At 35.4% G+C, this 27,833-nt stretch overlaps 2 protein-coding genes and 1 pseudogene across 2 annotated transcripts; all 3 read left to right on the forward strand.

Moving 5' to 3' along the window:
* Positions 1-1,400: 1,400 nt before the first annotated feature.
* On the forward strand, positions 1,401-26,244 carry LOC120163723 (annotated as a pseudogene).
* LOC120163724 (putative GEM-like protein 8) lies at positions 13,925-14,889 on the forward strand. The gene is made up of 4 exons (XM_039173572.1): positions 13,925-14,082; positions 14,171-14,249; positions 14,350-14,626; positions 14,722-14,889. The coding sequence occupies exons 1-4, from the start codon at positions 13,932-13,934 to the stop codon at positions 14,887-14,889; spliced, it is 675 nt and encodes a 224-aa protein (XP_039029503.1). The 5' UTR covers positions 13,925-13,931.
* Positions 25,238-26,187, forward strand: LOC120163668 (GEM-like protein 6). Its single transcript, XM_039173545.1, has 5 exons — positions 25,238-25,376; positions 25,465-25,545; positions 25,623-25,788; positions 25,841-25,898; positions 25,987-26,187. Exons 1-5 carry the CDS (start codon positions 25,238-25,240, stop codon positions 26,185-26,187), a joined length of 645 nt encoding a protein of 214 aa, XP_039029476.1.
* Positions 26,245-27,833: the final 1,589 nt, after the last annotated feature.

Below are 27,833 nucleotides of genomic sequence, written 5' to 3' on the forward strand. Positions count from 1 at the left end.
AAATGTTCCAACTTCACTCACTGCGTTAACATATCTTTTCACCATGCAATTTGTTTGGCTATTGAGGTTTCCTTTTCTTCTTAAAGTATTAGCATAAAAGCAGTGAGAGACATTAGAAAGCTACAATGCCAACTCAAAAAGATTCAAATCCACATCCTCTTACACTCCCAACAATAGAAAAAAAAAGTAACCCACTATGCTTGTTAGGATCTTCTCTCATCTAAAAAGGTAACCCTTTTTTTCTTTTAATTTAATCTTTAAGGTAGTTTAACAGTTTCTAATAACTTGCACAGTTATGATCCTTATCAGGCCACCATCTTTTCTTTAAGGCTTAAATGCCTTTGAACTATATCATTTGTACCGAGTTATCACATGGTCCTTTGCTGGTTTTTTTTCCCTATCCGAGGAGGTTTATCCCTGCCTCGTTGGCATGGCATCTTCATATGAACTGCTTTAACCAATAGTTTTGGCCTTAATTCTCTCAATAGGCAAGTCGAATTCAACATAGATCTGCTCACTAGATGCAGTCGAGGACATTGTCAAATTTGCAATTTTAAAAACCATACTGCAAATCAATATGATCGTAGCTATTAGATAAACCCAGATAAATATGGTGCTCAAGAAACTTAAGTGCAAATGCCTCAACAACGCCCTTTTGCATGCCAACAAGATTAGTTTGGTTCTTGGCTAGTTGACTTGGGAACCAATTATAATGTTACTCCAAATTTGGCAGCCTTGAGTATTGCCAACGACGGCAATATGGTGCTCAAGAAACTTTAGTGCAAATGCCTCAACAACGCCCTTTTTGCATGCCAACAAGATTAGTTTGGTGCTTGGCTAGTTGACTTGGGAAACAATTATAATGTTACTCCAAATTTGGCAGCCTTGAGTATTGCCAACGACGGCAAAGGTTTTTACAAGCCTTGAGTATTGCCAACAACGCCCTTTTTGGCAGCCTTGAGTATTGCCAACTGCCCCTTCATTTCCATCTCAGATAACCTATACTTCATTGCCTTTTCTTGCTCATTTTTACAAGCTTATCAGTTTCTTCATGATCTTTTGACTGATACAAGAGGGGGGAAAGGCATAACAAAGTAAAGAAAATGAACATCGTCACTGCAATTTGCTTACCAAATCTCATCTTTCTTTTTATTTTCTTTCTTTTATTAGCACTAAAGCAGTGGCAGACATCAACAAGGTACAACTCAGAAAAGCTTGAAATCTAGTCATCATCCTTTCTTTAAAAATTATCTTTCAAAAGCCTATGCTCTCTACCTTTAATCTTCTTTTATGAGCAAGAGGTGAGTCATGAAAACAAAAAAGTTAGATTCCACAACAATATCTGTACCCCTTTAAATACCAGTTCCCTAATCCAAATATTCATCAATCATCACCCAAAAACCATCTCTTCCTTGATCATAGAAGCTGAAAGAGAAAAAAAATCCATTTCATTCATCCCAAAAAAAATGAAGAATCAGATACTTGAACAAGTTATTGGAGTTCCCATGAAATCAACAATATATGGAGTCGAGCTTACACAGAAACGATATTTACCGAACACTGCCGGCCAGTATTACATTCCATCTGTGGAAGGGGCTAACGCATTGATAAAAAGTATGTACGATCTCTTTTAATCTGTGGAGGGTTTAGAAATTCATAATGATGATGTTTCTTTAGTACTAATGAGAAAGTTTCTGAATTGCAGCCAAAGGAAATTTTGTTCTTAAGAGGATGAAAAAGCTTGGGAAGAAGGCTGATACTTTTGCACATGGAGTCCGTGAACATGGTATGATACAGCCTAAACATATATGTAAGCATGAATGTATGTATATGAAAATTGAGGTTATCTTTGAATATGCAGCGAGGCTAGGGCCAAAGATCAGTGAGACAGTACAGAAAAAGTTGAGTTTGGCGGTAAGAATTCTTCAAGTAGGAGGAGTGGATAAAATATTCAAACAATTGTTTTGTGTTGGGGAAGGAGAGAAGCTGATGAAGGCATGGCAATGCTATTTGTCAACAACAGCAGGTCCCATAGCTGGTTTACTTTTCATCTCATCAAAAAAAGGTGGCCTTTTGCAGTGACAGGTCAATCAAAATCCCATCTCCTAATGGAGAATTCCTCGGAGTCCATTACAAGGTTTGTATATTTATTTGCTTTGTTTTCCCTCTCACTGTATAATTTTGCACCACTCAATCCTCATGTTGTGTGTTAATTTGATGCAGGTTATGATTCCAGTTGAGAAAATAAAGGGAGTTAATGAGAGTGAAAGCATGAAGAAACCATCACAAAAGTACATGGAAATCGTGACGGTAGACGATTTTGAGTTCTGGTTTATGGGGTTCTTGAATCACCAGAAAGTTTTCAAATACCTTCAGCAAGTAATCTCCCAAAGACTACTACATCATGTACAGCTACAAGTCACTTTCTAGGTGACTTACAAATGTGTTATCCTTCGTTTCATCAGATTGTTTTAGTTGATGAAATATGGAGAAAACCCTTTTCATTTGAGTGAACTGCATAAACAAAGATAGGAGGGAGGCAATCTAGCTTCGTGCCAGCAATGGATAGTTGAAGGTGAACCAACGATAGGGCAATCTATACTCCGGGTACATATGGCTTACGGAGAGTAGAGGATAAACAATTCTTCGTTTAAATTGTGTAGTATTGTTATAGTTTGTTAGGATTACATTTAATTAAGATTAGCTCTATCTATAGCTCTTTGTATTTTCTCTGTATATATTATTGGCTAATGGCCACATCAAATATGTGAAATATCTCTCATTAATTTCTACATATCATGAACCACCCAAAGCTTCATCATACGTTTTTTGTTATACCTCTTTCGAATATCCTCCGGCCAACTACAGTTTATGGCTATCATTGATAGGTCCCCATAATCTATTAGTTAAATCTATTATCTGACATTCGGATCTATTTGTATTGTCAACCTAATAGTTATTGTCACGGTCCACGAATTTGGGTCCGTGACTTGTGCGCATAAGCCCGCAGAAGAGGTTCTTTGCGTAGACTTGTGCTTGACAGGGCAATCTAATTTGACCCAATTCTTGAAGAATGCTAGTTCCGTGAAGGATTAAGTCCGAGAGCGTCCGATACAAAAGTGACGAGGACGTTACAAGGTTCGATGGGGGAAATTTTCGAGGCTCGTGGAGTTCAAACCGAGACATGTGTACGCGGATATTAGTAAAAGAGTCGTTCCAAGTATTGGGCCTGCTCAAGACCATCAGAACTGGCCCATTCCTTGGAAGCTTCCAGAAGGAATAATTATCTCATCATTTAAGGAGATAAATACTTAAATTGAGAGAGATAATGTTTGATCTGAATTTGAATCTTTAGATAAGATTCTGATAGGATTTCATTTCAATCTGGGTCGTTGATGTAATTCAATCTAGACTATTAGATCTGAGGGAGCTCAACTATAAATAAGAATATCCCCTCCTCATTTGTAATCACATTCAATTCATTCATTCTCTTCAGAGTAATACAACTCATGCATTTACTCTAAGTATCTCTCTTGTTGTTTTGTTTCTTATGACTTAGTCACTTTGTTTCCTTTATTTCCAAAGCTTCTTAGCTTACTTCCGAGAGACTTAGCTTTATTAGCTTTGTTTCCGACACTTAGCTTTTTCAAGCAGTGTTTCTCTTTTGTCCGTAAAGCCTTTGTGCTTTATTGCCTCTCTCTGTGGCTAGATAGCCCCGATGGTGTTTACTTTCCACAAGAGTTGTTTAATCTTGTTAGCTTTGAAGAGCCTCAAGTGTGTTAGCTTCTGCATCTTTGTTAACCCTTGGTGGGTTTGATCATCGCTTAGTGAGTTGATTTCTCACTTATGTGGTTAAGGCTGACTTAGGTGCCACTTCAACACGAGAAAGCATCTTGAAATTTTAACCCCGTGACATCATCATCACCCTAAATTTAACTTCAACACTAAGGATCTGTATATAAATCGTTGGAGAATGAGAATCTCTCTTAATCTATCTTATAGACTATTGTTCATTATCTCCCACAGTTCACTTTTTCTATCGTTCCACTCGATCGTCCTTGGTACCCTCTATAGCCGGGCTTCGTCGGAGCGGCGGCCAGGCCCTTGAGAGAGGCTTGTCATTGGAGCAGTCATGGTGGTGGTCTTAATGTCACGGAAGAGCTCTATTTTGGGAGTTTTTCTTCCTTTTGTTATTCATTTTCACATTATTTAAGGGCTTGTACTTAAAGATTAATTTTTGAGATGATATTTACGACACCATAAACTATTTATTTGGTGTTGGATGATATTGTATTTGATTGTTAATGAATGATGAAGTTTGTTTATGTTAAGTGTTGTTTTGTTCACTGTTTTAAACTATTACCTTGACACTGTAAGAGCTTTTGATATTGTCTTGTGCAACGGCAAACATTCCTAGTCTATGTGAATAATTGAACTAATACTGGATGTTGAGGTTCTAATCTGCCTTAGAGATAAGGAGAGGGTTTCATTCGGCTAAAAGGGTGAATGCTTGAGTAAGATAGGCTAAAAGCTACAGTTTAAGCTGAGGGGTATTGTCGCAGCAACAGTTTTACAAACCAAGGGTTGTAGTTCACGCTAAGTAGTATTATCGTAGCAAAATTTCTAGGAACACTCTAATAAATCCTGTCGAGCAGCATAGGCATAACATACTAAATCATCCTAAACATAGAATAATTTCTCGCCATAGCAAAGTCAACCCAAGTGCTCCGTTAGAAGTCTGATTGTGTGAGGTTTTTCAGAATATATTAAACTCAACATTTTTATTTTCCTTGACAACTTTTATTAGTTTACCTTTGCATATTTTATTGCCTCAACCAAACTTATCTGCTCACTTCACTTTATAATTTTTGTCGCCTCGACAATACCTTTCCATATGTTTATATCAATTGTTATTGTTTGCTTTTCCTTTTGGACAAGAATCTTAGGACTAATTAGTGACACTTAGTTCTGGTTGTAGCAAACATCCTAGACAATAAATCACTCACTATTATATTATTTGCATCGATTGTGTATTTGCACAGATTTACTAGCCACAACACACATTTACACGCGATCAATAGGCAACTCGATTTCAACAAAGAACTGCTCGCTTAGACGCAGTCGAGGACATTGTCGAATCTGCATGCCAACAAGACAACTATGGTGCTCAAGACAACTAGGTGCATATGCCTCAACAATGCCCTTCTGCATGCCAGCAAGATTAGTTTGGTGGTTGGCTACTTCACTCGGGAAACAATTAATGTTACTCCAACTTGGCAGCCTTGAGTATTGCCGATGACCGCAAAAGTGATTATAAAATCCGAGTTGGAAGTGGTCATGGTTTGAAATTTTCTCACATTGGTATTGGCCTTTTACCTCACCATCGAAGTTCCTTTTTGATTGAATAATCTTTTACATGTTCCTCTCATTTTTCTTTAGATAAATGTTCGTCATTTGTGGAAAACCAAATTCAGTATGAGGAAAATTGAAATGTGAACATTTTAAAACTAATCTTACTATGAATGACAATCGATAACGACGGTTGGAGGACTTGTTGATTTTCTGTAATACCCAAATCGATACGCAAACTGAAGTTCAATAACTAAAATTAAGTTTAATGCCTAATAATACATATAAATGTATTAAAGGTCCGTGGGTTTTAAAAGAAATCGTACAGAACAAGAGTCGTAGAGGAAAATATACATTGGAGCGGCGTGATAAATGCTTATGCAATGTGTACGGAATAGGAGTATAATCAAATTGTTTTGTATAAATAATTGCAGGAGACTGAACTACTGTAGAAGTGAACTTTAAGAGTTTTGAGAATGATAATAAAATGGGTCGTATTACCAATTTTTTCCGCCACCCTATTAACCTAAAGTTTATTGAATTCATTTGAAGATTAGGGATTTAGGCACTTAAAGCCATCATACCACGTGGGGAATGGTAGTTGTTGTCTTGCTACAAACCAAACTCATCCATTGGTATTGACCAAAATAAGACATGTGTTCCTTTTATGTTAAGTGTAGTCAGCCAGATCTGACACATGGTTGTCTTGTAGACTGTCCCTTTTTTCCTTCTGAGTCCTTTCTGATCATAGTTGTATTTCTGCATTCTTGACCTCTTGCATTATAATTCATTTTCCCATTAATTTCATCTATTCAGGTTTAAACAAACAATTTTGTAGTCAGCACCTCTTTAAATGTTGCAAATGATAAAAGATGGAAAGAAAACAAAGATGAAATGAAATAAGTTAGTAGAATAGAAATAAAAATCAAAATAATAATGAAAATAAAATAAAAATTCCTATCCCACTTGACATTTACCCACATGTTTTTATTTCTACCCGGGCATGATCTCTATGTCGCATGCTATTTTCTCGAACAAATCCTAACCGCATAAATTTCTAATTTGCATGCTTTGAACATAAAATAAAGCAGGAAATAAATCAAGCATCCTAGGTTTTGAAATGAAGTTTTTGGGGTGGGCTCTAATTCCTTGTAGTATCCTGGTTTGGGTTTTAAAAAAGGTACCCAAGTTCTCCTTGCTGGTGCCCCCTTGGGCCTGTCAGACCCTCAGTCATAAGCCATTACAAGCTCATGTGGACCAAGTTAAACTTGAGAGGATACATTCTCTTATATATGTACAGAGAATAAATTCACATGAAGACATAAGGTATATGAATCCCGAAAGTTACTTGCTAGGCCTATACGGAAAATAAATTCTCATGAAGGTGTCGCTTTTACCTCTACTTAAAAATAAGGTTTGGGGTTTGAGAATATAGCTTGAGATTGAATGAATTTTTAAAAAAGTTGAAATCATAAAAAAAACGTTAGTACAACTATTTATTTGAAAAAAAATTAAAGGTAAATAACAAGGATCGAAATGATAAATTATAATTTAAACTTACAATTTTCACTTAAGAAGACAACCAAAAATTAATTTTGGCCTGACTGACTTACCGATCTCCAGTGGAGTCGCCAAGTTGTCATAACCTTCTTTCGGGTGGGCCTGAAATCGAGCTTCGACTTGATTTTGATGTGTTAGAGCCACCACCGATCATTTAAAATAAGGTTGACCGGACACCTTAACTTATCATTTAACTGATATGTGATTTACCAGAAATTAATCAGATTCGAGAGTCAATTACAGTCAATGAAGGATTAGATCCTTGTACTGCCCTTTCGGTACCAATTTAATTTTTCGGTTGTCTTAATTGCGAAAATTATAATTGACATTAAAATTTAAAATTCGATCCAATATACTTAACTTTGACAAATTAAAATTTTCCTAAAAAAGCCAAATTAATGTGAAATAATAAAAAATTAAAATTAAAGAGGGATTAAATTGGAAAATGTTAGAAATTAAAGGTCTAATTAATGTTAATTAAAAGTTGCAAGGAGAAAATAAAAAGTTAGGGGGTCAATTAACAAAATATAAAAAATATAAAGATGAATTAAATTGAATAAATTCAATATTCAAGGGAAAATTTACAATAGGTGATCAACATGAATTACACTTACGAAAATAATTAAATTATTTGGTATTTACAAACCATTCCACCCTATAAATAGCCCAAAATTCCCTTAAAAAATCATTTTAACCTATATTTCACAAAACACTATCCCCTTCTTCCCAAAATCCTCCCAACTAAACCAATCGACCTAATGGTCGGCCACCCACCGATGGGGCCCCACCGTCGCCAGCCGCTGGAAACCTAAAGACTTACCACTTTTGAAAGCCCTCAACCCCGTGAACCCGAAACCAAAGCCCAAACTCCCAAAATCCCCTCAAATTCGACGTAGATCTAGGTTTTAGTTTCTCAAATTTTACCTTTCCCGGCAAGCTTTCTAACTTCCGACGGCTTCTTCTTCTCTGACGAGGCTCCCACGTGTTCCCGCCGACCTTTGATGAAGCAAAGATTTGCTTTTCGATTTTGGTTTGAAACGCTTGTGGCCTTGGTTTTTTTTTATGTTTTTGGCTTGGTTTGTTGTTTGGTTTCTTTCATTTTCCCTTTTTGCCAAATATTGATTGTTTTTTATGGTTTTCGTGATTGTATCTCTGCTTGTGCTCTCGGTTTTTCCTGTTTCCTTTCTGATGGATTTGCATATATATATAATCCCTCGCCGAGGTTGTTTTCCCCTAAATCGATGATGATACAACCTCAATTCTTATGGGATTCTTTATTTATATTTTGGTTGGGCTATGTTGCCATGTTTGCTGAGAAAATCGGGGGGAAGTTTTCCCCTATTTTACGTTCGTTTCATTTCGAGGATTCCGGCCGATTGGTTACCAGAAACTGGCTCGGGATTCTCGGCCTCACACGTCCTTTGCTACTTCCCGTGCAACGGCTTTGCTAAGTGTGTATAACTCTAATTCTATTGGGTCAGGCAGATGGGCTTAGTTGGGCCTCCACCGAGCTTGTTGGGTCAAGATACTTGGTTGGGGCTCCCTTGTTAGACCTAAATTTGGACCTTGTTGGACTCTTTCTGGACTTGGATTTAATTTAGACTTGAAATAACAATTAAATAATAAATAAATATTATAATAATAATAATAATATAATAGTAAATATATATACTATAATATATAATATATAATATACTATATAATTATATAAATAATATATAATATATAATATTATATATTGTATAAATACTATAATATATATAATATCATATCATATAATATATACTATATAAAATAACATATAATATGATATGATACAATAAAAAGGAACCACTAATAAATCCATATTATGTTGGCTAAATCTACTATCTGACAGTCAGATCCATTTACACTATCAATCTACAAATAGTTTTGATCACTCTAAGCCTCACAGTCGAGGACATTTTCAAATTTGCAAGTTCAATATTCATATTGCAAATCAATATCGTCCTAGTTATGAGGCAAACCGACACTATTATGGTGCAAATGCCTCGATAACGCTCTTCTGCCTGCCAAGAAGATTATTTTGGTGCGGGAACCAATTCTCATATTACTCCAAATTTAGCAGCCTTGAGTATTGCCAAGGACCGCAAAGGTGATAATAAAATCCCAGTTGGAAGTGGTCAATGTCTGGAAATCTCTCACATTGGTATTGGTTTTTTACCTGACCCTCAAAATTCTTTTTTTTATAAGAATAATCTTTATTTCTTCCTCTCATTTTTCTTTTGATAAATTTTTTTCAACTGTGGAAAATCAAATTCAGTACTGGAAAAATGAAATGCAAACGTTTTGAAACCGATCTTACTATAATAATCAGATAGATCTGTAGACTAAATTCCAATGCCTAAAATTAAAGCATTTTAAAGGTTTAATGCCTAATATACAAATATATTAAAAGTCAGTCAGTTTTAAAAGAAATGATTATGCATTGTGTATAGAATAAGAGTATAATCACATTCACGTTGTTTTGTATAAATAATTGTTGGAGACTGTGTTAAAAGTCAGTCAATAATGGCGGTGCATGATTTCAATAATGGCGGTGCATGATTCAAAGGTTGGCACCGAACAGTTTTTTTGTTGAAAATGGTATTGTGATAATTGCATTTTAGTCCCTATATATTTTAGGATATTTACAAGATTATTCCTTTTTTAACTATAAATATCCTAACCCATTTAGCTTCAAAATCATCCCAAATCATTTCTTTCTCCCAATACTAGAGAGTTTTCTTGTGAGTTGAGAGTATTTTGTAAATACCTGTAAATTTTCCCTCTTTAGTAAAAGATCTGTAGCAGTCCAGAGAGGTAGACATAATTGGCTGAACTCCGTTATCAATTTCGGGTATTATTTTTCCTTTTTTATTTCGCATTCTCACTAATCTGGTTATAGGGAAATTACTCGTTTATTTTCCAACAGCTGGTGTGGGAGTGATTGTCAGAAATTGACAATTTTCAGAAAAGATCCAAACAAAGCCAGATTCGAGTGGGAGTGATTATTGTGGACGAAGAGAATATGAAAATTGAGAACTTCGATGGTGTGGACTTTGGCTTTTAGAAGATGCAGATTTAAGATTTTATGTACCATAAAAATCTATATCAACCTCTCTCAGGAAAGCAACCAGAGGGCATGAAGGATGAAGACTGTGCTCTTCTTGACAGACAAGCCCTCGGAGTTATCCGATTGACGTTATCCCGCAATGTTGCTTTCAACATAGCAAAAGAAAATATCACAGTGGGTCTTATGAGGGCTCTCTCCAGTATGTATGAGAAGTCATCGGCCTCAAACAAAATTCACTTGATGAGACGATTATTCAATTTGCGGATGGCGGAAGGGGCATCAATGGCTCAACACCTAAATGAACTCAACACAATCACAACCCAGTTGAGTTCCGTGGAAATTGAATTCGATGATGAAGTTCGAACTTTAATTCTCTTATCATCTCTACCAGATAGTTGGAATGCTATTGTTATAGTAGTCAGCAACTCCTCGGAAAACAACAAATTAAAATTCGACGATGTTCGAGATCTAGTATTGAGTGAAGAAATTCGACGGAGAGAATCGGGTGAAGTATCAAGCTCCTCAACCTTGCACACGGAGTCTAGAGGGAGAACTTCAGAAAGAAATCCAAATCGTGGCAGATCGAAATCCAGAAGGGGGAAAATCAAGAACTGGAAAGAAAGATTTTAACTGTTATAATTGTGGCAAGAAGATCCACTTTCAAAAAGATTGCCGAGCACCGAAGAAATATATCGGTGCATAGGAATCTGCCAACATGATAGATAAGACATGTGATGCCATGATTCGAAGCGTTAACAGTCCGATTGAATCATTGATCTTCGATTCAGGGGCATCTTTCCACTCCACCCCATGCCAAGAAATCATGGAGAACTATATCAATGGTGATTTTGGGAAGGTTCATGTAGCTAATGATAAAAACCTTGAAGATTGTCGGAAAAGAAGACATCCGATTAAAGTTGCCAAACCAGACCACCTGGAAGCTGAAAGGAGTGAGATATATTCCTGGCCTCAAAAGAAATTTGATTTCTGTTAGACAGCTTGATGGAGAAAGATATTGTACATCCTTTTCAGGCTGTGAATTGAAGATTACCAAAGGAGCACTCACCATTGCTCGTGGTAAGAAGACTGGTACTCTCTATGTAACCTCAAACTTGGAGAATATCATTGCAGTAGCAGATGTTGATGGAAAATCAAATCTATGGCACCAAAGGCTTGGTCATATAAGCGAGAAAATGATGAAGACACTTTTGTCAAAAGGGAAGCTTTCGAATATAAAGAATATAGATGTCAAACTATGTGACGATTGTATCTTTAGCAAACAAAAGAAAGTCAGTTTTGCAAAGATTGACAAGATACACAAGGCTGAAAAGTTAGAGTTGGTTCATACTGATGTATGGGGACCATCTCCAGTTCCATCTCTTGTATGTTCACTATATTATGTCACCTTCATCAATGATTCTACAAGGAAGGTGTGGGTTTATTTTCTGAAGAAGAAATCAGAAGTCTTTGATACCTTCAAAAAATGGAAGGCCATGGTGGAAAATGAGACTGGTTTGAAAGTCAAGTGGTTGAGGTCTGATAATGGAAGAGAGTACAGAAATAGTAGATTCAGAGATTTCTGCGCAAACAATGGGATCAAGATGGATACAACAGTTATCATGACACCGCAACAGAATGGCGTAGCAGAGCGCATGAATAGAACTTTGAATGAACATGCCAGAAGCATGAAGATACATGTTGGATTGCCCAAATTGCTATGGGCTGAAGTTATCAACACTGCAGCTTACCTGATAAACTGTGGGCCCTCAGTTCCCTTAGATGTCGAAATACCAGAGGAAGTTTGGAGCAAGAAAGAAATAAACCTTTCACACTTAAGAGTGTTTGGTTGTATTTCTTGTGTACACATAAATTCTGCTGAAAGAAGTAAACTTGATGCCAAGTCAAACAAATGTGTCTTTGTTGGTTATGGTAGTGATGAGTTCGGTTACCGGTTTTGGGACTATGAAAATCGAAAGATCATCAGAAGTAGAGATGTCATTTTCAATGAGAATGTGATGTATAAAGATAGGTCAACCATAGAATCAAGTAGCTCAAATACTGAAGCTGAAACAAAGGAATTTATTGAGTTGAGATTTCTGGAAATGATGTTCAGATCAGTCCTGAAAAAGTTCAATAAGAACTAGGCACTCCGGAACTAAGACGCTCCTCCAGAATTCCTAAACCAACCCAACATTATTCGCCTTTTTTGTACTACTTGTTGCTGACTGATAATGGTGAACCAGAGTGCTATGATGAAGCAGTGCATGTGGAGGATTCAGTCAAGTGGGAGTCTTCAATGAAAGATGACATGGACTCACTTATGTCAACAAAGGCGGTGACTATGGATAAACTGAAGTTGTGTTCAGCTTCAATTGGCATGCTAGAGTAACGAGACCAGAAATGCTACTGCATTGATCGAGGTGTAAAGAACGATTAAAATCAGTCTTCAAGTGGGAGATTGTTAAAAGTCAGTCAATAATGGCAGTGCATGATTTCAATAATGGCGGTGCTTGATTCAAAGGTTGGCACCGAACAGATTTTTTGTTGAAAATGGTAATGGGATAATTGCATTTTAGTCCCTACACATTTTAAGGTATTTACAAGATTAGTCCTTAAGCTTCAACTATAAATACCCTAACCCATTTAGCTTTAAAATCATCCCAAATCATTTCTTTCTCCCAATACTAGAGAGCTTTCTTGTGAGTTGAGAGTGTTTTGTAAACACTTGTAAATTTTCTTTCTTTAGTAAAAGATATGCGGCAGTCCGGAGACGTAGGCATAATTGGCTAAACTCCGTTATCAATTTCGGGTATTATTTTTCCGCTTTTATTTCGAATTCTCACTAATCTGGTTATAGAGAAATTACTCGGTTATTTCCTAACAGACTGAAATGCTGTATAAGTGAACTTTGAAAAGTTCCAAGGATGATAATAAAACGTGTCATATTACCAATTTTTTCTGCCACCCTATTAACCTAAAATTTGTTGAAAGATTAAGGATTTGGACCCTTAATGCCATCATATCACGTGGGGCAATTGTTGGTCTTGCTACAAATATTGAACTACCAAACTTATCCATTGGTATATTCCTTTATGTATGACAAAAATAAGCCATGTGTTCCTTTTATGTTAAGTAAAAGTTTTATTATCCATAGTTCAATGACTGGATTTGGGGAATTGGAGAACAAGTTGAGGCTCTGCATGCTCATTTCCACATCAGATAAGTTGTGCCTCTTTTCCATTTCAAAAGAGGTTTCTTCTGATCATAAATGGACCCGCTTGGTCATATTTAGTTTGCTTATCAGTTCTTCACCATCCTTTGACTAATAGAAAAATGGTGATCAAATGGTGAAACTTGACATTTGTCTTCCTTTCTTATATATTATATATAATATCAAAGCAGTAAAAGCTACAATGCTAATTCAGAAAGCTTCTAATCTACATTCTCTTACAACCCATGATGTCTGTTAGGATCTTTCCACAAAATCTTTTGTTGACGAAAACGGGTAAAGAAAACAAAAGAACACGAGAATTTTACGAGTTTCGGCAATGTGCTTACGTCCTCGGTGCCTAGGCGGCGCTAGAAGTTTTTATTCAATGATATTTTAGGTCTAGGTTACATCTCTATTTATAATAGAAAACCCTGGTACATAATTACAAAATTAACCCTGTACCTATATCCCAGTCCTCTTTACTGGTATATTTATGAGCCATACCTAACATCTTTTTATTTAAATATTATCTCATTTCTTTTTTGATGAGCAATAGATGACTCATGCAAACACAAAAGCTAGATTCAACCACCATACCTATATCCCTTTAAATACCACTACTCGAATCCAATGATTCATCAATCACCGCAAAATAAAACATCTCTTCCTTGATCTTAGAAGCTGATAGATAACAAGATTTCTATTTCGTTCATCAGAATGAAGAACCAGATACTAAATCAGGTAATCGGAGTTACAATCAAATCGACGATGTGTCAAGTTGAGAGAAGGCCAAGACGATACTTACTGGAGATCATCGGCCAATATCGGATTCCATCATCTGCTAAAGGGTCCAACACGTCTAGAACAAGTAGGTGCTCCCTTTTAATCTGTGATGGGTTAAGAAATTCATGATGAATATGTTTTATAATACCAATTAGAAAGTTCTGAAATTTCAGGCAAAGGGAATTTCATACTTAAAAGGTTGAATAGACTTCGGAAGAAAGCTGATATTTTCGCACATGGAATCCGTGAACATGGTAAGATACACTCTAAAGTCTAAACATATATATATATATATATAAGCATGTATGCATGAATGTATGTATATGAAAACTGAGATCATCATTGAATATGCTGCGAGGCTAGGACCAAAGGTCAGTGAAATAGTGAAGGGAAAGCTGAGTTTGGGGGTAAGAATTCTTCAAGTAGGAGGTGTGAATAAGATATTCAAACAATTGTTTAGTGTTAGAGAAGGAAAGAAGCTGATGAAGGCATGCCATTGCTATTTGTCAACAACAACAAGCCCCATAGCTGGTTTACTTTTCACCTCAACTCAAAAGGTTGCCGTTTGCAATGACAAATCAATCAAAATCCCATCTCCTGATGGTGAATTCCTCAGAATCCATTACAAGGTTTGTATATTTCATCTGTTTTGATTTCCCTCTCAGATTGCATAATTTTGTACCCTTCAATCCTCATGTTTTTGTATGTTAATTTTGATATTCAGGTTATGATTCCACTTGAGAAAATAAAGGGAGTTAATGAGAGTGAAAACATGAAGAAAGCATCACAAAAGTACATGGAAATCATGACGGTAGACGATTTTAATTTCTGGTTTATGGGGTTCTTGAATCATCAGAAAGCTTTCAAATTCCTTCAGCAAGCAATCTTCTAAAGACTACTACATGATGCACTGCTACAAATCACTTTCTAGGTGGCTTACAAATGTCTCATGAAATTGTTCTTGTTCATGAAATTCAAAGAACAGTCGATCTTACAATTGTAAAAAGATTTTTTTTTCCAATTAAACTTTAGATGAAGGAAGATTAATGACTACACTCAATAACTGCATTTAATGAAGAAATCCAATTGTGCAATACATAGTTGCCTATTGTCAATCAACTTTAGCTTATACATACGCGAAAAGAGTATAACAAATATAGCTTAAATAAACTACAATGGCTACCATTCTCAACTTCCATTTAATGACCTGACTTTTTGCCCTTTCAAGACCCTTTATTCCAAACCAATTGTTCTTAAATCTTGAAACTAAAAGAGGACTGATGACCGGTGGTTGGCAACATAATTGTTTGTTGGTTGCCAAATTCTAGGCTGTGACGAAAAGACATGAACAATAATGAAAAAAAGAAATTGCAAACAAATCATAATAGTTAATAACAAATAGGCGGCGATAATTAATATGAGGTTTTATCATAATAGACATTCAGCATTTCAACGACAGAAAATGCTCAAACATTGTGGACATAAGTTATCTTCCCATTTAAAATTTGAGAATTCATTTTTTTATAGGAAATAGGCCTCGTTAACAACCTCCTTCTTAACCGTTAAGCTACAAAGTATCTTAACGGGCATTAGAAGGAGGAAAAGAGTGCCCGAAATTTATTAACATCAACAAAGAGTGCAACCTAAGTAAACACTCCCTAGATTACAACCTTACTCATAAACACACCTATCCCATGACAGGATAATTACATTCCCAACAAAAACCAAAAAACATAATACAAAACACATCAAACATTACCCAATTCTTGCCTTAGCTAAACTATCAGCTTCACAATTATTACTTCTCTTTACAAACCTAAGTAGCACATTGGAAACCAACACAGTCGTAGCTAATTCTTTTACCAGAATACTAAACACAACAGGACAACACTCTGGATTTTTAATCCAATCCACAGTAACTAAAGAATCACTCTCCAAAATGAGATGCCCTTTGTTTTTCCACTTCGAATCCAAAAACATATTCAGTCCAGCTTTAATAGCTTTGAGTTCAGCCAGGACCGGCGGAACACGTCCAGCCGCGACTGAGAAAGACCCTGGTGCTTACCTTCTGAGTCCCTAACCATCCCACCAATCCCACTGCTCCTCCAATCACAACCCACTGCACCATCCACATTAACTTTAAACCATCCCGAAGGGGGAGGACACCAACCTGTCAAAAGAATAAATTCCTTCAATGAACTCTTGTGCAAATCAGCCAACGTAAGGTCACCTACAAGAAGATCAAAAAACAACTGGAAACCTTGAATTTTTTGCCAAGAACCAAGTAGCCACCCTAAATCTAACCAGAAAAATCAAGTAGGTAAGATCCAACCTTCCATTTTCAAAAACCAATTTATTCCTACATAACCAAACATACCACATGACTGCTCCTAGAATAAATTTCCAAATCTCATAATACGAAAAAAATTCAAACCACACAGAAAAGAATTCAACGGGACTATTTGGAAATACAGTACATACATTCCACATCCTCAAGAACCGCACCCACACACCCCAAACTAATCTGCAAGAGAAGAATAAATGACAAACCGACTCCACACCCGACCCACATAACGGGCATAGAGGATCATCAATTCAACTAATACCTCGCCTAATCAAGGCAGACTTAACTGCCAACTTTTGGTGAAAAATCTGCCAAATAAATGTTTCAACTTTAGGAGCTAAACCAGCCTAAACAAACTTTGACCAACTAAAATCCGAAACCAAGGAACTTGAAGCTACTTTTATACCCGATTGAACCAAATAAACTCATTCCCCATTTCCTCTCCAAACACAACAGCCATCATCACCTGCACCCATACTGATAGTGTCTAATAACGAAATCAATTCCATCCAACGATCCACCTCCCAATCAAACAAATTTCTTCTCATCTGAATATCACACACCCATCTTCCATAATTAAATGGCCCAAATTTTGTTATAAACATCTTTGTTAACAGATAGAGCAAAGAGCCTAGGAAATCTCAACCTCAGGGGAAGGATATCAATCCATTCATCCTGCCAAAATCATATCGAATTCCCTTTCCCTACTTGCAGCAACAAATGATTGCGAAGCTCTTTGCTAAAAATGTCATCTGACCAGAAATTATTGTAAACTCCCTTCCAAAGCCAAGAAGACTGGGCGGACAGAGTAGAACTCAACCTTATATCTCTTCTATCAAAATCATACTTGGAACACACCATCCTTTTCTACCAAGATTCTTTTTCGCTCCCAAATTTCCAAACCCATTTACCCAATATAACTTTATTCATAAGCTTTAAATCATTGATCCCCATTCCCCTATATTGTCTTTGTTTGCACACTTGCGACCAATTTACCCAATAAATATTAACTTTAAGATATATACTTATTAAAGAATTAAAATAATATTTTTTAAAGGGGTCTATAGGAATGCCTCTTAACTTATAAGAACTGCATTTTCGAAGATTGTCAGTACAAAATGATATTTTCTTATAAATATATAATAAAATATTTTTAATATATTAAACCTACATAATTTGTAAGAGAAATATATTAAATATATTTTATTTTTTTAAAATCAAGACAATGTTCTTTTTTAAGAGAAATCTATTAAAACACCTCTTAACTAACAAGAATTTGTTTTAGAGGATTGTTCGTTCGAAAGAATGGCTTTTTATTTTTTTAAATGATTTCACTTTGTGATATGAGTGGTAAAAGTATTATATGCATTCATGATGCATTCATAACATTTATTTAATTTGTCATCATTTTTTTTAATTTAGTAAATCTCAAGGCAATGTTGTTACAATTGGAGGAATTGATAAGATAGCGTTTTGAATAACATAATAGCTATCTATGTTAATTATTTAAATTAAAAGAATCATAATTTAAATATATATATTCAAATTTCCAAGTTTCAATATTTAGATGGCGTATGATCGCTTAAGTATTGATTTCGGGCGTTGTGGGGTGTTAATCATTTTCTGCGCTTAATTAACCTTTTTTTCAAAATGAATTTCTTGTTAAACGTAGGTTATTTTGTCTTTTAAAATTATTTTTCCTTAAAATTCGTTTAAAGGACGTCTTTAGGTATTCAATCTATCTCAAAAGTCGATTGCGACTATAAATTTATTTGTTTTTCCAAACTCAAATTTCACTTAGTCTTTTAAAATTAGATTGTGTCACACCCCAATTTAGGGGTCAAATTATAAGTTTTTGAAACTTAAAGATAGATTTAGAAAGTATTGGAAATTCAGGGTCCCAATCCTGAATTTACCCATTTTTGTTAGTTAATGAAAAATAAACCCCCTTCCCCGATGAAATCCCTAAAACCTAAAATTTCCCCATTTGAGAAACCCCTTCACCGACCCGATTCCCCACCGTCTGACCGCCACATCCTGAGCCGCTACCCCCTTTCGACTCCCTATCAGCCAGCGACCAAAGCCCGAACATTATCATGCCGTGAAACGCCTCCATTCGCCGTGAATTGAATCTCAAATCCTCATCGAAAACCCCACCTCGTCGTTCGATTTTTCGTGGGTGAGGTTGTCGTCTCCGTTTTTGATGACCACTGATGTGGGTAGGCATTTCAGTTATTTTATTTTATTTTAGATGGATTGTGGCTAATTTTGAGATTATATTGGCTTGATATGTTGTGTTGATGCTCCAGGAAGAATCGGCAGACCACCCCGAGGTTGTCGCCACCGCCACGCGCCTCCCTGCCTTGGAAATATTCTAGAATCGATCCAACCTGGTCCGAACCGGGTCTGTTTGACCCGACTGAGTCAACCAAACTGTAACACTCCAACCCGTACCCAACCCGAATACGAGTCTGAGGTGTCACATTGACTTTTCAAACCTTGACACTTAAAGAAAAACCTCGGGGAATTTAAAACTTGTTTAAAACAAAATACTTTAATTTACATAAAAGAGACCACAAAATACAAACTTGATCAGAGTACTCATAATTAACGACTTATTACATGCCAACACTCTATACACAACAAAATACATACTTTGTCGATTACTTCTGATCTGATCTTCTAGTAATAATACTGTCATTGCCACTTCTATTCTTGCTCTTCACGTTTCTTGGTACCTACGTGTAAATCACTTACACGCTAAGTCATAGACTTAGTGATGCAATAAATAAACATGTAACAATAGATTCATGAAAATGCATTCTTACCATTTGATCATGATATTTCAATATGCATGGATATATTTCCTATGACCTATATAATCAAGTCATGCACACATGAAACTTACCTTTTTGCATCACTTTCACTTTAATTTATATTTCAATTGTTGTTGTTGTTACCCATGTATATTATTGAGAATAGAGGTATGTGAGTACATTGAGGTTGTGCACCAATGCTGTCACTGCAGCTCGTATAAATTTCCTCATTGGGCACCGAACATTTGTTCAGTATTCGTCCCGAAGGACTGCTATATATGTCCCGTAGGACCACTACATCCCGAAGGACTACAATACCCTCGACTCTTGGCATGCCAACTATACCTATAGCTCTCGTATCATATACTATGGGTATTTATTATGAATATATTTATCATCACTTGTTCTTTCTCTTCTATGACATACCACATGTATGGGTAACCATATATTTCATATCATATCACATATTGCATATTCATATGTCATTTCATATATTCACATAGCTTATTTCATTTCACATTGGTCATATCTCATAACATATATCACATATGTATATAATCATGTATATCATATCATATATCTTATGTTTCATGCTCTTATGTTTATGCATATCATGTATTCATGTACATATAAGAATCACATATCAAATAACATTTTAGGAGTCACTTCTTACCATAGTAACTCCATCATTGGCTCATCGCAAGCCAATGTTCTTTCAATAATATAAGTACAATTAAAATTGCACTCACCTTAGCTTTGTTTTGATTCGATTATAATCCATTGATTATTCCGGAACTTGTTTAGGCTCAATATCTACATAAATATATCATTTCAAAACAACTATCAGAAGCCTAAACTTTAAACTTGATGTTAATAACTTAAACCGGTTTAATGAATCAAATTCCATTTTTTCATTTAGGGGGGAATTGATACCCCCCAGGGGGGAATCTGTTCCCCCTGCACATACTGGAATTTTCGTCCAAGAGGGGGAATCGATTCCCTTCATAGGGTATCGGTTCCCTCTACCCATAAATTGTATTTTAACCCCGAAAATCATCAATTCTTCACTTAATTCTTCTATTTTAAACCCCTATCATGTCATTAAACTCAACTACCATTACTTAAACCAACTTATGTCCATGAAAATCATCTATAACTTGAAAATCCTATCCTTCATATGTAATTCAAGAATCATACTCAAATTTCAATATGTTCTAAATACCATTCTAACACTTCATATTCCTTAATTAGCATAATGACAAGTCAAATTTAACTTCAAATTCAACTTATCAACTCTGTTCCATTATTTCATATAAAAACTCATTTTCTTAAATCTCTTATAACTTCTTCATCTTTTTGTTTTAGAACAAATTAAGCTTTCCTTAAGCTTAATTATCATCTAGTGATCATAACCCAACTTTTAAAACAACAAATAACCAAGAAAATAGAAAACTCACCTTTGCTGTGGCTTTCTCTCGTATGGAAGAACAAAGAGGAGAAGAAGATATATTCTTCTTATCCCTTTCCTCCTTATATATCCTCAACATAATACAATTTAATCATTTAATGGTTAAATGACCATTTTGCCCTTTAATTCTTTTAATAATTACTAACAATCCTTTCAGATAAATCATTGAATTATCCAATTATTCTACTTTAATCACCAAATTCTGAAGTTTTACAATTTAGTCACTAACTCGTATTTTGGGATGTTACACAGACTGAGTCAACTTGTCTGAGTCAACTCTCCGAGTTAACCCGTTGACTTTGACCAAAAAGTTAACTTTTTCGAAAATGTCCTATTTTATGTTTTTCGACGTCCTGAGTCTGAATTCGAAGTCCGTTTTGCCAAATTCGCACCCAGTAAGCTATTTTTCAGTGATTTACCTTCGGATTCTATATGGTTTCTCAAGTAAGTTCAATTTCCAACGTAAAATTGTTTGTTATGTATCCGAGGAATTATTGGACATTGAATTAAAGTTCGAGGGCGATCGAATGGAGTTTAAATGGTCGATTGATATGACACAAAAACGAGATAATACTCTACTACCTTTTGTATGCTTTCAGAACTCATAGACAGATGGTAAATGTGTGAATGGAAATTATTGGTCCATTAGATGTATTTAACTATACTCAGACATAAATTGGAATAAAGACATAACATTAAATAAGACTCAAACGGCTCGAAAAAGAGAATTTGGAAGATAAATTGGAAATAATTATAAGTTCAGTGATTCAATAATAAATGAATTGGTTTCAAGATCCGTAAATTTTAATAAATCTCTTTAAAGGTTAAACACTGTGATTATTTGGTTAAGAAATTTCCAAAAATAACCCTATAGGGTAAAATTACGAAAATGCCTTTGTACTGTAAAAGACCAAGACTTCCCCGGATGGTGAAAGATAACCCATAAAAGACATAATTGACCAATTATCAGAAATACTACATATGATTGAATTGAAATGAATTACTGAAATGTCCTCGAACTTCGTAATAATTATAATAACCTCCATTGATCAAAGAAACTAGAATACTTGAAGCCTAATATATTAGAAGTAATGTCACTGACAGATTTGAATGAAATGACGATGATACGCTTAAAGTGTAAAAAGCACAATGAATGACTATGATAATAGAGACGACCTGAGAATTCATATCTTGAACCTTGGAATCATCGATTTAAATTCCAGACCTATATTGGAATGCTCATGAAGTGTAAAATGACCCAAAGAACGTCTAAGCACTGTAATAACTAAATACCCTCCAGCTCTGAAATGAATAAATGAACATCGAATACCAAATGACCTAGAATTTCTATTTTCCGAGATAACACCAGAGACTGAATTATCGAAGGTACTTTACACGACTGAATTTCATGAAATGACTAAATTATATGACCAAGTCGAACGGAATGGAAGAAATGTATGTATCTGAATTTTGGAAATGATTGAATTACTATCGAATCTATGAAGTGATCGGGATAGACTTATCTACTAAATGACCTATGTACCTTCAAAGACATATAATTAAGTGAATGAATCAAACAAGTCTGGAAACGTTGATGAACTTATAGGTTGTATTGCCCTCAAGGGTTTTAATCCCCGAATCAAGTACATTGACATTTATTAATATCGTTGCAATACATAAAAGAAATAAATACCACTGGAATACCTTTTCGTCTCCTCAAGAACTGATCAAGGATGATTTTAATATTGATCAGATCAACTGGTGCAATTTGTAATAAGAAGTGAATAACAATGAAGTATCACAATCTAAATGATTGACCAATATTGCAGTGTTGGGATTTAATCAATTAGAGTTGACCCGATATCCTAATAAATTTACATGAATCTTGAATACCATGAATCTTGAATACCATGAATCATCGATTCATCCTTATTAGATTAAGTTACTAAGAATCCACTAGAAATCATAATGTCTAAAATGCCTTGTTGGCCTGAATAATATAATCACTCTCAGTGAATTTGAATCTTGAATTATTCTGATGTAAAGGTTCCTGAACACTATCCTAATGCACGTGAACCATAAAGGGGTCCTAAAGTATCAACTTTATATGTCTGATAGATCCTTTAGTAATTGATCCCTTTTAGTATGACCTTGATCCTGGAACTCGATCAAATTACATAAGTTTCATGTTTTCCATTCCTGAAAATTACCAAGTGTCTTTGAAAAATACTTGGATCCTCTAGTGTGTTCCTTATGTCCTACATGATTGTTTTATTTGTTTTGAAAAGAGGTTCATCGAAATTCATGATTTATTATTTTATTGATTTATTGGTTTACTGGTTGATGGTTTATGGACTACGATTGAATGATACATGATATTGGAATATTTGTTTTCACTAGAAAATATAAGTTTGCAGAATACGAATTATGGAAGTTACTGTTCATTATGAGAACTGTTTTAATGAAACATTTTCTTTGGGAAGGCTGGAGAGTAGACGTTCAGCTCTGATCAAGTTGGGAAATCCTTACGGACCTAAGACGATCCTTGGGTAGGCTCTGAGGCCCCGAGATCTTTCTTGGGTAGGCCTTGCGGCCCCGAGATCCTTCTTGGGTAGGCCCCGTGGCCCCGAGTAACTTTTTTAGGTAGGCTCTCGGCCCCCAAGGCATTCCTTTAGGGTGACTCACTTTGATGTGTGCTTAGGGTAAGACCTTATGGATGCAATTCTGGAGAACTGCATAACGGTGTTCGGTTGGAGGGTTCCACTATGGTTTTGAAAACATGTTTTAAAAAGTTACTGTTTTAAAAAGATCTATATCTTTTCATTGGTTTTGGTTCGAACACACTAGACATCATATTCCAATCTCTTGGAAACATGGTTCTCTTAATGTTTCGTATGAACTGAGATCTTCATGACTTTTACTCGATGAACTACCAGTGGAACCGCAACTCATTCTGAAAAACTGTATACGTCTAAGTCAATAAGAAAATTTTATGGCTTTCCATTTATCTGTATGTTCTTCAGCATCATCTGGTAGTTCTGTAATACTGAGCTTCCCAAAGTTAATTTTTTACTTCCATTTTAGGTTAAAAGGATCAAACCAGTGCAACTATTGACATCAGTAAAGGAGTTCCACCGGCATTGCTTGCGTAGTATGGTGCATGTGATTAGGGGCATGTAGATTGTATTTTATTTGTATATGAGTCTGAAATCTTTTTATTTCCTAATATTGGTAAATTTTACTTTTGTATTTATAAATTGTTTTTATGATTTTACATGTTTTAATAAAAAAATTTAATTTTTCCTGTAATTTATACGGTGAGTCGCTTCGATGACCTTAATGTGACACTCCAGATCGAATAAGGTTACCCGCATCGACCGTTCCGACACAAATATAGGAGCCGATCTAGCATCCACGATATCACCAATTCCAGAGATGGAGAAAAAGATACCCTTCAGTTTTACAAATGTAAAGAAGGTTTTCAGCAAATGATATTTTTCGCCCAAGTATTTGTTGGAGAGTGGAGAACTTTAAAGTCCTGAAAGTTACTAAAAAATAAGTCAAACTTTATGAACAGTACCTGTACTTTATGCAGATTGCTGAATTAGTTCTTGTACTTTAATTTCATTATTTTGATCCCTCTACTTAACAAGTTCAGAAATTCTAAATTTCCAATCCTACTATTATCTGCTATTTGCATTTTCCATTATTTTGGCGTTATCCATTTTTTTAATTTTTTTTACTTACTATTCTATTGGTTCATTTGGTAAGATTCTTGGATTGAGATTTCCCAACCCAAAAGTAGAGAACATAAATTAATCGTATTAGAGGACCAATTCCACAACCTGCTTAAAGTATATGAACCATTTATACAATTTGAACAGAAAAGTGTCGTGTTACCAACTTTCTTGCCACCCTATGAACCAAAACTTTGTTGAATTCATTCGAAGATTCAGGACCTGGAAACATAATGCCATCACTATCATTTGAAGATGCTGGTGGATATGACCGGGGATTCAAAAAGCGACTGGGTAATGACAGCTGATCTCACATACAGCTTGTTTAGACCGGGTAATGTCATGAACCATTTATTATGTCCGTAACCGTGATAAATACAACGCGACTGAAAACACAACCATAATCATAATTTAAATTCCTGGATATGACAGCTGATCTCACATACATGGCTGGCATGACATATCTCAAAAATGTTCCACCTTCACTCACTGCATCATCGTATCTTTTAACCATGCAATTTGTTCCTCAAATCTCTACCTTTGTTCCCCTTCTTTTCTTTCTTATATCAGTATTAAAGCAGAGGCAGACATCAGAAAGCTGCAATTCCAACTCATAAAAGCTTCGAATCCATGATGTCTGTTAGGATCTTTTCTGATTTTAAAAGGTTGTCTCAACTAACCAACCTTTTCATTTTTTGCTTTTAAATATTATCTTTATCCTTTTTGATGAGCAACAGGTGACTCATGCAAACAAAAAAAGTTATGTTCAGCCATCCCTTTAATTACCATTACCCAAATCCAAAGTTTCATCAATCATCACAAAATAAAACAACTCTTCCTTTTCCATTTCATCCATCAGAAAAATAATGATCCAGATGCCTGATCAGGTCATTGGAGTTCCGATAAAATCGTCAACATACCGAATTGAGGGAGCATCGAGATGCTACTTACCGGATTCTGCTGGCCAGTATCAAATTCCATCACCTGCTGAAGGGTCTAACACATTTAGAAAAGGTAGGTTCTCTCATTTAATCCGTGAAGGGTTTTGAAACTCATAATGAAGATGTTTTGTAGTGCTAATGAGAAAGTTTTGGAATTTCAGGCAAAGGAAATTTTGTGGTTAAAAGGATGAACAAGCTTGGGAAGAAGGCTGATACTTTCGCACATGGAATCCGAGAACATGGTATGATACTCTAAAGTCTAAACATATCATTTATGTATGTATATATACGAAAACTAAAGTTACCTTTGAAAATGCAGTGAGGCTGGGACCAAAGATCAGTGAAACAGTGAATGGAAAGTTGAGTTTGGAGGGCAAGAATTCTTCAAGTAGGAGGTGTGGATATGATATTCAAACAATTGTTTTGTGTCGGAGAAGGGGAGAAGCTGTTGAAGGCATGCCAATGTTATTTATCAACAACAGCAGGTCCCTTAGCGAGATTGCTTTTCATCTCATCTCAAAAGGTTTCATTTTGCAGCGACAGATCAATCAAAATCCCATCTCCAAATGGTGAATTCCTCAGAGTCCATTACAATGTTCGCGTGTATTATATCAGTTTTTCTCCTTCTCTGACTGTAATTTTTTACACTTCAATTCTCATGTTGTATGTCAATTTTGATGCAGGTTTTGATCCCTCTTGAGAAAATAAAGGGTGTTAATGAGAGTGAAAACATGAAGAAGCCATCACAAAAGTACATGGAAATCGTGACCGTAGACGATTTTGAGTTCTGGTTTATGGGGTTCTTCAATTACCAGAAAACTTTCAAATACCTTCAGCAAGCAATCTCCCAAAGACTACTGCATGATGTACTAGTCATTTTCTAGGTGGCTTTGCTATTGCCTTGTCCTTTGTTTCATCAGATTGTTTTTGTTGATGAAATGTTAAATATGGAAGATTTATGGGAAGTGTAAATAAAAAAATAAAACTAGCATATTTTACTGTCATGAGCAGCACATCTAAGAACGTGATAATACATGAAACACTTATAAATACAAATTTATTATAACTGTTACGGATGAGAGAAATAATAATCTATATAAAGGTTACCTTACCAACTTTTTCTATGAACCAAAACTTTGTTGAATTCATTAGAAGATTCAGGATCTGGGCACTTAATGCTATCATGCCACGCGGGGAATTGTAATGATGTGGCCATGACTGTTGCTGGTTTTTGCAACAAGCATTGAAGTACCAAACTCATCCCATTGGTATAGTCCATTAAGCTTTGACCAAAAGCAAATCATGGATTCCTTTTTTGTTAAGTAAAGCTTTATTATCCATAGTTTAATGACTGATTTTGGGGAAGTTGAAAGCAAGTTGAGGCAATCTTTAATCTGCATGGTCATTTCCACCTCAGATATGGTTCATTGCCTTTTCAAAGGAGGCTTCTTACAGTCATAACGGACCCTCTTAGTCATAAAGGAGGCTTCTTTTGACTGATGGAAGGAGGAAAAAGGGACACAAAAAAGGTAAAGAAAAGATAATCACTGCAATTCTTGACTTTTGGTAAAAAGGAAAGGAGAAGGCAAAGAGATTAAATGGATAAAATCAGGGAATTTTGAGTACCTAATGAATTTAGAAGCTTTAAACCATTTTTATCTGTTTACAATCAAATTACAGAACTATTACAGGTCCATTCTGTTCATACAAGCAGTCTTAAAATGCACTTACAGGTCCAGAATTTGAAGCTTAGAATTTGCATTCCTTTCTTTATCTCCAAACTGCAATTTCTTTTGTTTTTTTTAAACCTTTAACCGTAAAATGATTTGGAACTCCAAGATTTACTCCTTTAGATTGAATCAAACTAGGAAATAATTCCCTAGAACATTGGAGAGAACTACAACTGGAGCTTCCTATTACCTCTCTTTTTAGAGAAAGAAAGATGCCAGTGCATATGACAGTAGATTTCACATGGTTGACATTCCTCAAAATGTTCCAACTTCACTCACTGCGTTAACATATCTTTTCACCATGCAATTTGTTTGGCTATTGAGGTTTTCCTTTTCTTTCTTAAAGTATTAGCATAAAAGCAGTGAGAGACATTAGAAAGCTACAATGCCAACTCAAAAAGATTCAAATCCACATCCTCTTACACTCCCAACAATAGAAAAAAAAAGTAACCCACTATGCTTGTTAGGATCTTCTCTCATCTAAAAAGGTAACCCTTTTTTTCTTTTAATTTAATCTTTAAGGTAGTTTAACAGTTTCTAATAACTTGCACAGTTATGATCCTTATCAGGCCACCATCTTTTCTTTAAGGCTTAAATGCCTTTGAACTATATCATTTGTACCGAGTTATCACATGGTCCTTTGCTGGTTTTTTTTCCCTATCCGAGGAGGTTTATCCCTGCCTCGTTGGCATGGCATCTTCATATGAACTGCTTTAACCAATAGTTTTGGCCTTAATTCTCTCAATAGGCAAGTCGAATTCAACATAGATCTGCTCACTAGATGCAGTCGAGGACATTGT

Source organism: Hibiscus syriacus, unplaced genomic scaffold, assembly GCF_006381635.1.
Source record: "Hibiscus syriacus cultivar Baekdansim isolate YM2019G1 unplaced genomic scaffold, ASM638163v2 tig00111493_pilon, whole genome shotgun sequence".
NCBI lineage: Eukaryota > Viridiplantae > Streptophyta > Magnoliopsida > Malvales > Malvaceae > Hibiscus > Hibiscus syriacus.

Excerpts from the sequence above, each read along its gene's own strand:
- LOC120163668 (XM_039173545.1), top strand. The coding sequence starts at position 25,238 with ATGCCTGATCAGGTCATTGGAGTTCCGATAAAATCGTCAACATACCGA. Across the intron at positions 25,789-25,840 it reads TTATTTATCAACAACAGCAG|CGACAGATCAATCAAAATCC; the intron begins GTCCCTTAGCGA and ends TTCATTTTGCAG. Across the intron at positions 25,899-25,986 it reads TCCTCAGAGTCCATTACAAT|GTTTTGATCCCTCTTGAGAA; the intron begins GTTCGCGTGTAT and ends ATTTTGATGCAG.
- LOC120163724 (XM_039173572.1), top strand. The coding sequence starts at position 13,932 with ATGAAGAACCAGATACTAAATCAGGTAATCGGAGTTACAATCAAATCG. Across the intron at positions 14,083-14,170 it reads GTCCAACACGTCTAGAACAA|GCAAAGGGAATTTCATACTT; the intron begins GTAGGTGCTCCC and ends CTGAAATTTCAG. Across the intron at positions 14,250-14,349 it reads GCACATGGAATCCGTGAACA|TGCGAGGCTAGGACCAAAGG; the intron begins TGGTAAGATACA and ends CATTGAATATGC.